Below are 17,593 nucleotides of genomic sequence, written 5' to 3' on the forward strand. Positions count from 1 at the left end.
ACGGCTTTGACACGTCTCCCTCTACCTCAGGGGTCCTCTGCCCCGGGGGAGGCTTTTTAAGGAGGGCATTCCGCCTCGGTGTCCCTTCTCACCCGCGGAGTTCCTATAGACTCGGGCACGGTGATCGGTTCCCAAAGCCTTCCCGTTCGATCCGCCCAGTGGGGAACACTCCCCACCACACACACACACACACACACACGTGTCTTGGCGCCGGCGCCGCGCAGCCACCCACGCACCCTTGCTCCGCTATTTCGCCGACCCCTGCGAAGAGAGCTCGGCTGCCTAAGTAAACATCGCCGAGCTGCTAATCACAAGGTCTGAAACAAAACAGCACTTCACTTCGGATCTGGGCAAGATCAGTCCTCCTCCTGCTGCTGCTCTCCTTCGCATCGGCTAAGGTGGTCCTTGAGATCGAGCCGCTTCCCTCCCTTCTCTCGCTTTTCCTCCGCGCACCGGGGGAGCAGCCGGGGGGTCGGGCACCCATCGCAGGCTGCAGCCGAGCGCAGGCTGCGTTGCTTAGTTCCTGGCTTCGCTTTCTCCGGAGACAAGAAGAGGGGAAGAGCGCGCGCGGAGGGGAGGGGGGTATCTTTCCCTTGCCCTCGCTTCCAAGCTGCCCGTGCTGCGATTTTTATTTCTCTCTCGCCGCCCCGGCCAGATATAACCATTGCCTCTTTGTCGAGTCTGCTCCCCTCCCCGCCACCTCCCGCAAAGTTGCTGTCGTCGTCGGGGTTTGAGAGCGCCCCAGGATGGGGCTTGATCCTGCAGCCCCTCGCCAGTCTCCCGGGTACTGGCGAGCCTTGCCGCTGCTGGCGTGCGCTTTCCCCTTGGTGACATTCGCTTCCTTCGCCGACGAGACCTTAGAGAGAGCCCCCAAATCCGAAGGCTACTGCAGCCGGATCCTGCGAGCCCAAGGCACGAGGCGAGAGGGATATAATGAATTTAGCCTCCGCGTGGAAGGCGATCCGGATTTCTACAAGCCCGGAAACAGTTACAGAGGTGAGTGGGGCTGGCCGCTTCCAAAGGGCGCAGCAAGTGTCGGGCAACTAACCGGGATGGTGGGCGGGGGGGGGGGGAGAGGTCTTCCCCTCTGGACAGAGGCAACTTGCTGCGATGCACGACGCTGGTTAGGGGGGTGGGTTGCTTTGCTACGCAAATAAGGAGCAACACTTGTTCTGTTTTTTAAATCGAGTTTGTGTGTGTTGCTATCTCTCCCTCCCCACCCCCTTAATGCATGCTAACGGGGGGGGGGTAAAAGGAAGCCCTGTTCTACGACGCAGCACCCAGACTTACTCTTTTTACCTTAATTGCCCCTTGCACTTTTCCAGCGTTGCGACTAAAAATTATTTCACTTGGCAGAAGATACTTAATAGGCTGCTAGTGGTCTTGCTGTGCGACAGGAAAAGCAATAGGACTGGAGAGCAGATGGGCCAAGAAAAGGCACCAGCTTTCCTCACAGTTTCCACTTAGGTCCCAGGATAACTACTTGGCGTTTATGCTACTTGTAATTCCTGCCCTGAGAAAGCACTCTGCATGCCCTCAGGAGCACTCAGGATGAGCCTTGGCGCTGAAAATATAGTCCAAGAAGTAAAAAACCCCATGGCAAGTGGGTGAAGGAAAAAGAGTTTCACCTATCCCTGACAGCAAGAGTCCTGAGCGTGAATATTCTACAAAATGTTGCTCAGAGGTTTCCTATAGTTTTCTCAGAATCAGAGTGTCTCCTTAGAATAGGAGAAATATCTACAAATCACTTTTGCCCTTGAGCAAAAGTGTCAGATCCCATTAACATTGCAAACTCATTAACCTAGTTACCTTATGGTAGCCCCAACTTTTGAGGTTGGCATCTTCCCCCACAGCTAAAGTAAGTGAAAGAGCATCCTCCTTCTCCCATGAGGCAAACCCAGACAGGATTATATTCTTAGGAAAGGGAACGTTATCCACTTGTGAATATTTGGGGTTTGGTTTGGGTTTTTTTTTACAGTTGGAAGGAAAATGGGTTGAATAAAAGAAATAAAGCTGAATCTACGTGTAAAACAACCACCATACCCTAAATTATTCTCCATGAACAGGTGACCAGCTAAACTTTGAGTTTGCAACTCTTTTCTGTGCCAAGTCAACTTGGCACCTGCCTATTTGGTTTCTTAATGGCCTGGAAATATTCTTGCAAAGGTTTGAAAATTACTCGCAGTGAAAAGTTCTACAGAGTATTGTTTTTAGTTGCCAAGAAGGGTTTTTTGTTTCTTGGAGCTGGAGGGGAAAATAGACTTTCAAATAAACTTCCAGAACAAACTTGGAGGAAATATGAAGTTTTTGCCAGCAGAATGCAATCAAATAATCATTTACACACACATTTACGAGTGGTAAAAGTTTTCGGATTCTGATCTCTGGCTCATTAGAGGATGTGACACTGGAAATTTAGCACACATTACTTGTAGTTTTCAAAGCTAAATTCTTCCAGATCCTCCTAAAACTTAGCCAGATGGGAGGAGCATGAGAAAATGTTGTAAGTATAACTTTATGTTTCCTACAGCAGTTTAATGTTGTCACTTAGCTTTATTTTTATTAACTGTCACAAGAATTTAACAAGTCTCTCTCATGCAACATGAAATGACATCACACAGTCTGGGGAAAAATCCTTCCTAGGCTCAGTTGTATTTTTAAAAAAGTAATAACAGTGATCTTAGAAAATATCTGTCTTATCTGAACAAAATCTGTGTAAGAGGCAAAGCTGATTAATTAAGGACAAACTGAGGCTTTGTTGCCTATAAATTACCAGGAAGCAAGAAATACTGTGCAGAAGATGCTGAGAAAGACAGCTGAGTTATAGCCAAAGATTCAGCAAATGATGTTAACAGGGACTGAGAGCATTAGTGGGGGAGAGGGGGAACCTCCTGGTGCCAAATCCTTAGTCTATTTTTTATGTGTTTTTGTCACTGCGTGGGGTTTCTGGTAGAAGGCTTTGCCACCTGGAGCTGTTATTCAAACAGAAAAAGCAAGCATGATTTTCCTGTCCACAACTGCTACTTCTCTTTGGATGAGCACAGGGTGTGAGGTGGTTTTTAACCATGGGAAGAAGATTCACACTTTTGCAGGGAGAGGAATCAACACATAACAGAGCTGGCAGAGGGAGGGGACCACTTCAGGCAGATGACTTGCTGGTTATTTAATTGATTGTTGCTGGATATGTGCTGCCAGGGAGATAAAGAGGTGCTTGTGGGATTTTGTGCCTTGGGTCCACCTTGTCTTGGTGGAGGGCACCATTTGCTGCTCCACCTCAGGCAGCAAACTATCACGGGATGGCCTGGAACTTGGGACAAGTTGTTTTCCCGCCTAGCAGATGCTTCACACAACTGATTTCCCCTTTGGCCAATAGTTCAGTCTCCACGTGGCAGGATGTGTCTGGAAAATGTTCCTGTGGAAGAGTTCACCACACATTTCTCTCTTTACTAGCATATGTTCAGGACATGCTGATATCTGTGCTGCCTTGTTTGCATTCATGGGCTCAAAAGGGATTCTGTCACATGGAGGGTAGAAAACATGGCCACATGTGGAAAGGTGCAGCTTGTAAAACAACTGTCAGTGTCCTGTGGTGCCTTTTGTCCTTTCTGAGGAGGGTGGCCATATGTCCTACTTTACAGAGGACACTCCTTGATTTGAAGGGCTTAAAGATAAAGAACCATTAAACGGGGGAGAGCAGAGAGGGCCTAGGAATTGCCCACCAACAATTAGCATCTGGACAGCAGACTAAGCAGACACATGTCTTATCTAGCCTTCCCTACTATCCGTATATGCATTTAAGTTATACTCGTTGTTTCTAAATTTGCACCTATACATACGGCTTTTTCTGTAACAGTACCCACCAGTACAGAGTACCATGACCTCTTTCTTTGCTGCCCATGGCAGCTATTTTCTGTTGGCACCCATGACACTTTTATCAGTATATCAGCACCTCATTTTTTTATTTTTTTTACCAAAAGCAAAGCAATTATTCATATAATTAGTGGGTGCACATTTTAGGCAACACTGTGTCCCATCCGGTTTGTTCTCCCTCTCTTACACTTCTTCTTTGGAGGCAATATGTAAAGGGCCACTGAAATAATTTTGTGAGGATGAGAAAAGCCTCCTTCATGTCAGTGTACTTGATTTATTTTAGCATTCCCACCAAAATACATTCCCTGGGATTCCAGGGTGGGGTGTGGATAGCCATTTAAACTACTATTTAAATGCAGTGCCTATATATGCTTTATGTGGTATCTATAGTGATTGCATTGTTCCAGAAGCAATAGGAGAGATGAGATAAACATAAAAGAGTTGTCTTCACATGAGAGCATGAGGCGGGTAAGGTAGGAAAGTTCCTTCTCTGCCTGTTCCTCAACCTCCCAGGTCTTCCTTTGCCTGAAGCATGACAAAAGTCTAAGGCTGCAATGTTATGTACATGTAACTGGGAGTAGGTGCAACTGAACACAGTGGGACTTATGCTCAAGCAAATTGAATATGCATATGATTGTGCTGTGAAGTCTACATTTGGGTCCCCGTTATCCTCTTGCCTGCTGTATCCAAGGTAGCTCTCTCAATTCTTTCAGTTAAGTGGCAGAGGAAGTCATTGCCAGCTCTTTTGATTTTCTTTTTAGCATCATGAGTGTAGGTGTTTTCCTAACACTCTGCCTGCTAAAACTTTGACACTCTTAGCAATAGTTTAGAAAAACATTTTTCATTTTAGGATTGTAGGTAAAAAGCATTAAAATATGGCTGCAGATTGAACCCTTCCCTCCTGAAACTAAAAGATACATAAGTACCTGTAACAAACAATTCCTGAGCTTTTCTTTTTTACAAGCTTACAATTTCTGTTCTAGTCCTGCCTCACAGAGCTGCCAAATTTGCATATACAGTGGTACCTTGGTTCTTGAACATAATCCGTTCTGGAAGTCCGTTTGACTCCTGAAACCGTTCGAAAACCAAGGCGCATCTTCCGATTGGCTGCAGGAGCTTCCTGCACTCAAGCAGAAGCCACGTCTGATGTTTGGCTTCCAAAAAAAGTTCGAAAACTGGGTTTTGGGCGTTTGGGAGCCAATATGTTTGTCTACTAAGCCGTTTGAGAACCAAGGTTTGACTGTAAAGACAGTAACAAAGAATAATCCCACAGGATCACAGCAAAGGCCTATCTAGTCCAGGATCATGTCACCCACAGTGGCCAATTCATAAGCAAAAGCACTCTCTTGTTCATGATCTGGTATTCAGTGACATACTGCCTCTGATGCTGGAGGTAATATATAGCCCTTATGACTTGTAGCCATTGATAATCTTGTTTTCCATGAATTTATCTCCTCCTATCAGCCCAGCCAGCATGGCTATTGAACAGGGACTGATGGGAATTGGAGTCCAACAACTTCTGGGGAGCCACAGTTTCTGTGCCCCGGTACCATCCCATCAGTGTTGGGGCAAAGGGCAGGAAAGTAGTATTACACTCTTATGTGTGGCACCCACCATATTATGCTCTTCCTACTGAGATTAAGATGGCTCTAAAGATAGGTGTTTCCATCAAGTGAAAACCAAGTATTTCCTGCTGCCCAGTGTCCTAGTTATTGTGCTATGTTTGAGTCATCAGTTTTAATGGATTTTATATTTTAATATATTAAAAACTACTTTGGCATTTTGCTACAAATGAAAATCGGTACATGATTTTTAAAAGATTAAATAACTGTGGGAGTTTTGATTTTCTAGAACTGTGAGCAGCAATTCTGGAACCGAAGCAGAGAGAGGGTCACTAATAGTTCATCCTGACTCCCACCCCTATAACAGACATGGGACTGTGCCTGAGGGCCCTTTCATATGCAGCAACAATCATGTGGGGGCCTCCTTCCTATGGTGTGATCTAATGCTGCTAAGGGTTGCAATGGGGTTAATCGATCTACATTGGTGGGCTTAATGGCATAGGTCTCTCTGCAAATAGAGGCACCAGCTAACAGTGGCTGTGTAAGAAGGCACAACATTTTGAGTAACCATCCACAACTGTTGATGTCACTATCAAAGGTGGGTAGGGAACTTTAATGGAGAGGAGCATTGCCTCAGCAGCTTTATGTTCAGAAACCATTGGATACATCCTTATGTCTGAAAGTACTTTCAGTTTCAGATTTTAAAAACTCAGTGCATGGATAAGCTTGGTGGGGTGGGGTCAGAAATATCTTAGCATGAAAAGAGCCCTGCAGGATCCAGCCAAAGGACCACCTATGCCTCTCTGCTCATTGTGGCAAACCAGATGCCCATGGGAAGACCATAAGCAGAACCAAAACATGTCAGAACTCTCCGCACCTTCTGTTTCCAGCAACTGGTATTCAGAGGCATACTTCAACAGTGGGGGTAGAACATAGTCATTGTGGCTAAGAGTTATGGAAGAACCTTATCCTCCATGAATTTGTCTAATCTTTTAAAGCCATCCAAGCTGGTAGCCATTACCATAGCTTGTGGTAGCAAACTCCCCAGTTTAACTATGCAGTGTGTGAAGATGTATTATATTTTGTCTGTCTTGAACATTCATCATCTATTTTTCCTCTTTTACTATTTGTCTAATAATAATAATTTATTTATACCCCACCCATCTGGCTGGGTTTCTCCAGCCACTCTAGGCAGCTTACAGCATATATAAAAATATAATAAAACATCAAGCATTAAAAACTTCCCAGCCTTCAGATGTCTTCTAAAAGTTGTGTGGTTCTTTATCTATTTAACATCTGAAGGGAGGGTGTTCCATAGGGAGGGTGCCACTACCAAGAAGTCCCTCTTCCTGGTTCTGTGTAATTTCGCTTCTCTCAGTGATGGAACCAGCAGAAGACCATCAGAGGAGGACCTCAGTATCTGGGCTGAGCCATGCGGGTGGAGACAATCTGTCAGGTATACTGGAATGTCCAGCCTGACAAAGAGTTGTCTACATATCACATGATGAACCTTGCATATAGAAAGCATGCTGGTCCTAACAAAAGGGGTCACTTGGCTGTCTTTGTGATTGGATTTTGTTTTGCTTGGATTTGTTTCACAATCTGGTTTGGATCATCAGATATAAATTTGGCCCCAGTCCTACACATTGCTTACCTTTTCTGAACCCCTGAATGGGAGATCAGAGAACTGGGTTTCTCATGATAGCCTTTCTCTAAAGGAAGAGCAAGAAAAGAATACAATAAATAAAATACATGATCTGGAAGGTTTGACACATTTGACACATACATTTGTAAGTCACCAAGACAGATACAGAACATTAATTTAGATTTGCAGTTCACAAGGGGCTTGATAAACCTACCTAAGTGGGTGGATGGGTGGGGAAAACCAGGAGGGTTGCTTTGTCGAGCACTGGTCAAGCCATCAATCAGGGCTGATGGGTTGTGTATGGCTTAGGCTGCAATCCTGTGCATACTTGGTTGGGAGTAAGTTCCACTGAAATGATTAAGATGGGACTTCTTCTAGGGAAAAGCACCAATTGGCCTAATTTCTTGAAGTTATAATGTGGGGTTGGGGTGTGTGAGATAGAGGCTACTGTAAAAACCCTACTAGAAATAATAGTTGGCAAACTTTTCCCAATTTGGGTGCTGTATCAGTTACAATGCACTTTTCTCTTGATTACATACTGGCATGATATTATACAAGAGTACATGGATGGAAATAATAATTGCTAGTTTGTAACTGTGAGTCAGCCGTTTAAAAAGAACACAGCATTACAGTGGTACCTCGGGTTACATATGCTTCAGGTTACATATGCTTCAGGTTACACACTCCGCTAACCCAGAAATAGTACTTCAGGTTAAGAACTTTGCTTCAGGATGAGAACAGAAATCGGGCTCTGGCGGCACGGTAGCAGTGGGAGGCCCCATTAGCTAAAGTGGTGCTTCAGGTTAAGAACAGTTTCAGGTTAAGAACGGACCTCTGGAATGAATTAAGTACTTAACCCGAGGTACCACTGTACTATCAAATGCAGGAACTTTTAAGTATGAATACACTGTGAGTATTTGTTTGATTGTAGTATTCATGTATTCAGATTTTGCCCTATAACCTGGAGAACTGGGGAAATGGGGTGGGGGGCTAATAACTAGGAGACTCATGTAGTCAAATGACTCTGGAAGGCTGTAGCACTGGCTTCCATGATGTGATAAAATTAGGAGGCTTGCCATATAAATCATGAGCACTAGATGCTCACCTACTCATGAAAGAGAATACTAAAATGAGAACACATAAAATTATTCCCATAAGCAGGAAAAAAAATAGATCATACTGAAGATTCCCTTTTATTGGTTTATATTAAACTGGAATAACACACTAGTTCCACCAGAGTGTTAAACACTGGTTTGAATTCTCCACTGTATACATTCTTTTTAATAGAATAAACTGTGATCTGCAACCAGTTTAGTTAAGCATTATGCAATCAATCTGCAGGGAATTCACAAGTAATTTTGTCCATAGAAAATGCTTTAGTTTTATTTCAAAGTGGGTCCTCCCCTGCCTAAAAAGTAACCAACAAACAACTCCTCTTTGACAATTTGATGTGACATTTTGGTTTATTGTGGCCTCTTCTGAAAAAGCAATATGAAAACTGAAGTACATTGTTTAGTACAGAGTAGAAAAAAATATGGGGAGAGAGATCCATTCCCTTCGGCAATGCACTTTTGACATTTTGCCTAGCTTTGCATTAGTCAGTGCTACTGTGGCTTTGTTGTATAAAGGAAGGGAATTAAGCATTTATCTGTGTAGCTGTGATCCCATCACATTTCTCTGTAGGAGGAACAAATGTGAATCCTACTAACTAAGAAGGGATTTATACAAGAAGGGGTGGAAATGGATATTGACCTAATGAACCACTGCCATAACATACTAATTCTGTTTGCTGAGTTTAGCTTCGACTGAGATTGTACTTGTTTTCAGGAGTGATATTCCACTAAGATTTGCTCAGAATAGACCTATTGAAATTAATGGGCATAACTTAGTCAAGCTCATTGATTTTAATGGGTCTACTCTACATTACTTTTATGTGGTGATCCCCCCCCAAGTGCTTTTTCCAACCATTCTGTCAATGAGAAAAGGAACTGCATGTGGAAATTATCAAAGGAGAAAGAAGAATTTTTCATAGATGAGGGGTAGGGTTTTTGTTGAGCTTGCCTTGGTTTCAAGGTGACCATGGGGTGTTTGTGAGTGACCTTTCTTTCATCTCCCCCATGGTCTTCACTTCCTGGGTGACTATGCTTTCTGAAAGCACCATGGCATCCTCAGCTGGGCTTATTTGTAAGCATGAGAAAGTGTAGAAGCTGCCACTATGTTATTTTGTTCTAAAGTGAAGTCTTTTTATACTTTTAATGAAAGGAAAAGGAAATAAATCCCCCTAAAAACAAAATCATCTGTAGTTTCTGAAGTGGCTGAAACTAAGGAAAGAGGTCAAAGTAGACAGCTGTCTGGAAATATTGATTCTGATCTCTTGTAGCAATGAAAAAGAAAATTCAATGGAAGGAATCATTTGGAAAGGAATCCAAACCAGAACTATCAATACAAGTATATACATTTATTGAGAATCTACTTATTTGGAAACTCTCACGGCCAGATAAGAGTACATAGAAATAAAGCAGGATTCTGCACAAAGTGTTACTAAAAATAATAAGAACAATTTGACCAAAAGTCAAGTTTGGTAGAAAAGGGCTCTTCATTCTCCAATAGGAATTCATTATTCATTCTATTGAAGAGCCAATTCAATAGGCTCTTCATTCTCCAATAGGAATTTCTGGCACATCACAACCAAACTACGTGCAACATTTAATGCAAATGCACCTTTGCATTTAACATGCATTGTTTGTTTTAATGAAAATAGCAAAATGTTTGTGGAAGGCTGAGGCTAGTAATTAACAGGATCAGAGCACACACAGAGGGAGCACTTGAATTATAAAATTGTAGAGTTGGAAGAGACCATGAGGATCATCTAGTCCAAACCCCAGCAATGCAGGAATCCTTCACCCAATGCAGGTCTCAAACCTACAAGCCTGAGGTTACGAGTCTCATGCTCTACCAACTGAGCTTATCTGCTTTCATCTCCTCCTAAGGTCCTAAAGAAAACCCTTCTCATGAAACTGGCATTTGTGGGGGAGGGGAGAGAGAAACCCATTGGCACTAACTGGACACTTAATTCCAAATACAAATTTTAAATAAAATGCTCTTGGTGTTGTACAACAGCTCAAGTTCAGCAGGTTGTGTTGCTGGGCTAGTTAAAAGAAGAGAGATAAAACTGCAAGTTAAGCATACTTTCTAGAACGTGAAGCCTTGTGCATGAACAGTGGATTCACTCCTTAGTATGATTGCTTTGCAGGAATGTAGGATTGTTACAAGTAACAAGAGAGCTGTATTAACTGCTGTATGGAACCACAGTTTTAATTCCACTTCCAGCCCACTGTGGGAGATCAGCGCCAATCAGGAAGTTAGCACTTTAAACGTTGCTTCTTCTGTGAAATTGCCAAGTAGCCTTTGGACAGCCACTCTAAGCTGCCACAACCCCCATCTGAATTATAGGGATAATAGCATTGATTGACTTTATGGTGTTCTTGTGAAGATTCCAAAAAATAATGTACATAAAGTATTTTGAAACACTGTAAGGTATTTAATATGCATATATAAAAGCATTATTAAGAAATGGTGGCTGGTCTTCTAACATTAGTAAAGAGTTAGCCCTGTGTTTGCCAAGATCAAGGTGGTAGATGTGGACATTTTCCAGGGCCCCAAGTCCAGCAGAGGGGCCTCAAACAGCCCAACCATTTCCATTTTCCACAGAATATCCAATAACATCATAAGCAGTCTAAGAGAATTCACTGTTTGCATGCCCTGTTTCCTTCAGGTGAAGGGACCCGACTGACAGTGCCATGACTGAAGCCTGCCACCACCCACTGTAAAAAAATAAATGAATCCGGAACCAGTACTGTCTAAAGTATCTTGTTTAAAAGCTCTGTAGAAACAAACTCATTTTAAAAGTCTTATTTTCCTGCCTTTTCGCCCCCAGTAACACTTTCCGCTGCCACTCCAGCTTATTTTCGTGGATTCACACTGATTGCTTTGAAAGAGGGCAAAGAGGGAGAGAAAGAAGAAGACCACGCAGGGACTTTTCAGGTGAGTAGCTGGCTCTTGAACTTCACCTTCAGAGAGTCTGTCTGGATGGTTATTTCACAGCAGGATGGATACTGTACAAAACAACATAATCTATTTGTGATGATATCAATATCTCTGTAGTTGCAGGCATGGGATAAGCTTTGCAACCCCAGCTAAAGATCAGATTTCTACGGGAAAAGATTTCGGCATGTGCTGTTAAGTTGGCTGCGGAGTTCAGTGGATTTATACACTTATAGTTCAATCTTAGGCATGTTTACTTGGAAGTAAGCCCCACTGAATTCAATGGAACTTACTTCCAAGTTAAGTATGCATAGGATTGCAATCTTAAAATAATTTGACAGACAAGGTGCAAGAAATCGGAAGTTGATGCTGGTATGCAGCTATTCATAACAAATATAGTCAGCTCCAAATATTTTTGTAATGTTTATTTTGTCCAGCACTTAGTCTCTTTTTGTCCACATTCCTTTTTCCAGACTAGCAGATATTATTTTAACATGGTGGTATTTTGATAGCTATGTTGTTTGAATCTAGTCGTCATCACTTGGAAGTAGGTCCCACTTAGTTCACTGGGGTTTACGCCTAAATAATTATGCATGGGGTGGCAGTTTTGTCTTACTGAAATGTGCTTTAGCAAATTGCAGTCTGGTCTGCTTTGTCCTGGAGCCCTTGAGTTTTCCAAGAAATCATTAATCACATGACTTTCATGTTCCCTAATGGATCATGAACTAAAAAGCAAATAAAAAACAGCAAGTTCAAGTTAGGAAGGAATATTGGTTTTGCATCTGTACTGCTAGAAAGATTATATTTATCAATTACACTGACTTAGTGAGACCACTGTTGCTCTTGTTGACCTCCTCTGAACTTGGGAGTTTTCTACCTGGAGTTTCCTCAACACTTCATTCAGTTGGTCAACAGCTTCCAGTTCAGACTGCATGAACATATATGTGAAATTAGGATTTATGTGCCCCAACTTTACACTTTCTTACACTGAATTGTATATGACATTTTACTGCCCATTCACCTATTTTGGAGAAATCCTTTACGAGCTCCTTGCAATACCATTTTGTTTTAACCACCTTGAACAACTGATATCACCAGCAGACTTTACTGCCTCTCTACCTACTCCTAACTCGAAATCATGAATGAAGAAGTTAAAAAAACACAGGTTCCTTGTGGGCTTCACTTTCGACATCTGTCCATTGGGAAAACTGTCCATTTATTCCTACCTTCTGCTTCGTGTTCCTTAACCAGTTATGCAAGAGCTTACAGACGTTTTCTTGCAATGTAACATTGATTTGTGCTTCAGAATATCAATACGGAAAATACAGTGTATAAATCCAGTGGGCCATACAAAAGTCTTGGGAATGACCTTGTGTAACCTGTTACACAATTTGGCTGGCCCAAACTGAGAAACTCTTCTGAATTTGGGATAACTTTTCTCATGCAATGCTCTTTGCAAAGCTGGAAGCAGCATTTCTGAGAAGGTAAGAGGCTTTCTAGGGACGCGGGTGGCACTGTGGGTTAAACCACAGAGCCTAGGACTTGCCGGTCAGAAGGCCGGCGGATTGAATCCCTGCGGCGGGGTGAGCTCCCGTTGCTTGGTTCCTGCTCCTGCCAACCTAGCAGTTCGAAAGCATGAAGTGCAAGTAGGAAGGTAAACAGCGTTTCCGTGTGCTGCTCTGGTTCGCCAGAAGCGGCTTAGTCATGCTGGCCACATGACCCAGAAGCTGTACGCTGGCTCCCTCGGCCAGTAGAGCAAAATGAGCGCCGCAACCCCAGAGTTGTCTGCGACTGGACCTGATGGTCGGGGTCCCTTTACCTTTACCTAAGAGGCTTTCTGCTAATGGAAGTGCCCTTAGGTCCACCCTGGTATCCAGCAAGCACATGGTCCTGCAAGTTCCCTCACTTCCTCCCTGATCATAGCACACCATATTGTCATATTGCTGAATTCTCCACCTCACCCCCTCCGTGACCCCGACTAATAAGTGAAGTGTCAAGGCTCAACTCTATCATTTAGAGAATGTGTGGGGCAACATAAATTCCTCTTTGTCCATTTTTATCTTAATTGTTTGCTCATTGAAGAGTTTATAACTTGTGCAATCAATCCAGCAGTTGTGATCCTATAAAATACATAATCTTAACTTTATTGTGCCTGGGGTGGTTGTTTTTTTAAACCCAGATCATTTTCATACTTCACAGACATCTGTACTGAGTCATGCAGCTTAATTTTTGCTGAAACTTTCAGCTGAGGATGTTTAAGCAGAAAAATAAGCACACTCTGCTTGATAACAATATTATCCACTATTAATAATATGGAGTTTGCCAAACTAGAATAGGATTTATTCTTGCAGATTTAGTATCCTTACAGGTTTACCATTCTGTGACATGGGCTTAAGCATTTTAGAAAAAAACATATCAAACACTTTCTGGAGAGCCACAAGGAAACTGACAGTGAAAATAAACTCATTGTCCCCTGTTTGTAAGCTCCTTTTCTGCTAATACAGAAGTTAGAAACACATGGAGTGTATTGAACATGCTGATGTTCCTGCCTTCAATCTGGATGGACTCTTTGGTTTCTCATATCTGCAGCCTATATATGTATGTAAGATTAGAATTGCACATAAAAACATATGGGCCTGACATGTGAAAGGGCAGTCCTATGTCACACCCACCCTTCACTCTCAGTAACATGCCACCCAACCTACCTTATGTTCTGCCCAGTCTAATGACATCAAGAAGAGAAATAAAGTGTAATTCACATTATGTAGTACAGTGGTACCTCTACTTATGAACATGATCTGTTTCAGGGTGCTGTTCACACCCTGAAAAGTCCGTAAGTAGATCTCTTCTGTGCAATGCACATGTGGCGAAACCCGGAAGTAAACACTTCCGGGTTTGCCGCGTTCACAACCTGAAAATCCGCAACATGAAGTGAACGCAACCAGAGGTATGACTGTATATGAGAGGAAACTTGACGTGGGGGTGCAGATTTTGGTTTCTAATACCTTCTTAGTCTACCCTTATTAAGTGCAGCAGCAGAAGGGTTGACGCTCTAGAGGGGACAGATTTGCACCTGGGTGCCAGGCCACCTCCCTGCCTCTCACCTGCTTGCTCACAGTAGCAACACCTCCTTCTCTCTTTTGGGCAGTTTCTTCAGGAAAACAGGAATGTTTTCCATCTCCCCAAACCCAGAGATAGTGCAGCTGCCTTGCAGATCAAAGGTCCCAGGTTCAATTCCTGTCATCTCCAGGTAGGGCTGGAAATGAATGAAGAATCTTTATTGCTTTATTATAGCAATAAAAACAACAATACAATATACAAAGAATAGAAATAAAAAGTCAATTATATAAAATACTTTTTAGGGTTTGAATCAATAGTCAAATAGTGGATCTTATTTTGATTGCCCCAGCTGAAAACCTTGCAACCTTCGCTGTCACCTGCTCATCTTGATCTACCAAGAGAAAGGACACTGTGGCAGTGGTTGGGCAACCCAGAATGGACAATAAAAGAGGGGTGATAATCTCATTCCTCAAGTCTTTATAAAGAGTGCAAGCCAGAAGGGCACGTGCTACCAATTCGATACTGAGGTAGGGCTGGAAAATATTGGGAAATATGGTCCAGATTGGTGTATGGCAACCTGACAGTCTCACGTCCCAAAGTAAGTTCAGCAATACCATTTTCAATATACTGAGGGATTTAGGTCTAATGCGTGGCAAAAGACAAGGAACAACATGGAAGCTATATGAAACGGCAATATTCAAAATGCGAATTGTGAATTTAACAGGCCAGTTTAGGAAGACTAGAAAAAGTTTTGAAGTAGGTCATCACACAAATGTTAGCAAGTACAAATTAGTGTGGATCATTTCCTGTAACTTAATTATAATTTCTCCTTTACTATAAAAAAGTGGTTATTTTCTTCTTTCCACAGTTGGGTGCATTCCCACCATTAATGTCCTATTGTAGCTAATTTCCAATTAACTTTTCAGCACTGACAAGAAAAAGAGGTTTTACAAGGGTCTGGACTCCAGGCCTAACTTTTTCAGCATCAGACCAGCAAGGTTTTGTGTGTTTTTGTTTTTTTTTTAAAAAAAACCCCAGTAAAAACATCCCTTCACTTTGCAGAAGTAGGCAAGAATTTTGAACTTTTGATGAGAGTTGGTAGAAAATTGAATTTTCTAAATATCGGCAAACGCCTCATGGATCTCAGCGGAGGGATAATTATTAAGCTATTTAATTAGTTTTATTATACCGCTTAGAAGCTGAAATCAGCATTTTAATTGGCAGATGAATATTTCAAAAGTTTTCGAATAGCTAAATTCATATTTTTTTGGCATGAAAGAGAACTCATTGTCTTTCCACCTGCAAACACTCTATTAAGTGCTCTTTGTAGAGCTAACACCTGCCTGTAATGCCTGCGTTCATTAAAGATTCAAGTATCAGCTTCACTAATGTGTAGCTTTGCGTTATAGTTGCCCTGTGTGCCACTAGCTGGGTGAAAAACGAGAGTTCATAAATGCTGCATTAGGATTATGCCAGGTCTTTAGTCATGAGGTGATGCCACTATTTTGCAAGCAGCTTTTGTACAGGTTTTTTTAAAAACAAAAACAAAAGCTTCCAAGCTGCCCAACTCCCATGGGCAGGTTTTGCTGCAGCAGTGCAAGCAAAGGTTTGTGCCGGTGCTGTTGAACTGGCATGCTGAGTGCCTCAAGTCTGACACAGCCATGCAGAGCTCAGGTGGCACCTCATAGGTTCAGCTCTTCCAGCATTAGTGCAAAGCGCAACTCACTCCTTGCATAGTACCATACAGGGGTGTTCTCAGAGAATGTTGCTTTAAATACAGAAGCAAACTAAAGTTTGATATATACTTTTAATGTAGAATGTTTTGAAACTTTGAAATGTCGACTAAAGTCAATGTTGTTATACAGTGGTACCTCTGGTTATGAACTTAGCGTATTTTTTGCTCCTGACCATAAGATGCATCTAGTTTTTAGAGGAGGAAAAGGGGAAAGCCCCGTTTTGGGGGGGATCAGCTCAAAGTTGTGCAGCTTCTTTTGCAAAGAGGAAAAGCCCCCTTTTTTGAGGATCAGCTCAAAGTTGTTGAGCTTACTCTGCAAAGGGAAAAAATCCTGGTTTTATGGGTTTCAACTCACAGTTCTGCAGCTTCTTTAAGAAAGGAAAGGGAGCTGTTTCTACAGTTTCCAGACAGATATTCTAATCAGCCAGTCACATGTCGCTGGGGAAACAAACAGCCTCCATCTGCAGAACATTCAACAATGGAGGCCTGGGCGAGGGGGCGGGGCTGGAAAGGGAGTCAGCGATTGACCACACATTCGCTGCATAAGATGCACAGACATTTCCCCTTACTTTTTAGGAGGAAAAAAGTGCGTCTTATGGAGTGGAAAATACGGTAATTCATTCCGGAGGTGCGTTCTTAACCTGAGGTACCACTTTAGCTAATGGGGCCTCCTGCTGCTGCCGCCATGCAATTTCTGTTCTCATCCTGAGGTAAAGTTCTTAACCCGAAGTACTACTTCCAGGTTAGCAGAGTCTGTAACCCGAAGTGTTTGAAACCTGAGGTGTTTGTAACCCGAGGTACCACTGTATAGGGCAATGTTGCATTTATCCAGCATTTCACTCTACTCTCCTAACCAACTTTCATACATTTGTAAAAAGAGCATTCAGGAGGAAAGTGTGCTTACTGAATGTAGAAGCAGTAGAAAGCGAAGGATCTGGCATCTGGATCCTTATGTGAAGGGGGAACATGAGTTGCACTCATGGAAAGTGAGGTTCTAAAATTATCCCAATGAGTGAAAAGGTGCTAACCAGTGAGACGTCTAGAGGTAAATATCTGTTTAGAATCATGCACAATTCTTCCAGTAGAGATGGGAGGTATGTGAGATCTGGAGCAAGACATGGAGGAGGAAGGTGTCATCCAGCAATAGCCTCTTTAACTATCACTTGCAAGGCTGCTCAGGGCCGACTTTTTGCTGCCTGAGGCAAAGGGCAAACTAGCACCCTACACTCCACGTGCAGATGCTGACCAGACTGCCGTTTGAAGTTATTAAAACACTGGCAATGGGATAGTGTCATGTGTCAAACTCATGTGAGGGCTGCAGGGTGAAGGATAGCCTGCATGGCATACACACAACAGAGGAGAGTGCTGGCCCTCTTGAGGCAGTTGCCTCACACTACCTACTGGCAGGGCCAACCCTGCAGCCAACTCCATTGGAGCTTTTTATTCTGCTGGTGTTGATGTGCAATATGTATTTGCATGCAAAGGCCAGGGCTGCTCTTTTGAGCCTTCTGAGTGGCTGTGGCACCATCTGATTGCTTTAAGGACAGATTCAAACTTGAACTATTTTAAAATGTAGAACATTTCAAAATTAAAAGCTGTCACTTTATTATTATTATTATTATTATTATTATTATTATTATTATTATTATTCAATGCTGCAATTGTACAGCATTTCCTCTT

General features: G+C 42.6%; 1 protein-coding gene across 1 annotated transcript in view; it reads left to right on the forward strand.

The window, feature by feature from the left end:
* The first annotated feature begins 209 nt into the window (after positions 1 to 209).
* Positions 210 to 17,593, forward strand: part of SPON1 (spondin 1) — a 283,364-nt gene continuing 265,980 nt past the window's right edge. The window contains exons 1-2 of the mRNA XM_081834772.1: positions 210 to 996; positions 11,012 to 11,118. Coding sequence (XP_081690898.1) covers positions 747 to 996; positions 11,012 to 11,118 — 357 coding nt within the window. The 5' untranslated portion in view covers positions 210 to 746. The remainder of the gene's footprint in view (positions 997 to 11,011; positions 11,119 to 17,593) is intronic.

Source organism: Podarcis erhardii (genome assembly GCF_964252035.2).
Source record: "Podarcis erhardii genome assembly, chromosome: 1".
Classification (NCBI taxonomy): domain Eukaryota; kingdom Metazoa; phylum Chordata; class Lepidosauria; order Squamata; family Lacertidae; genus Podarcis; species Podarcis erhardii.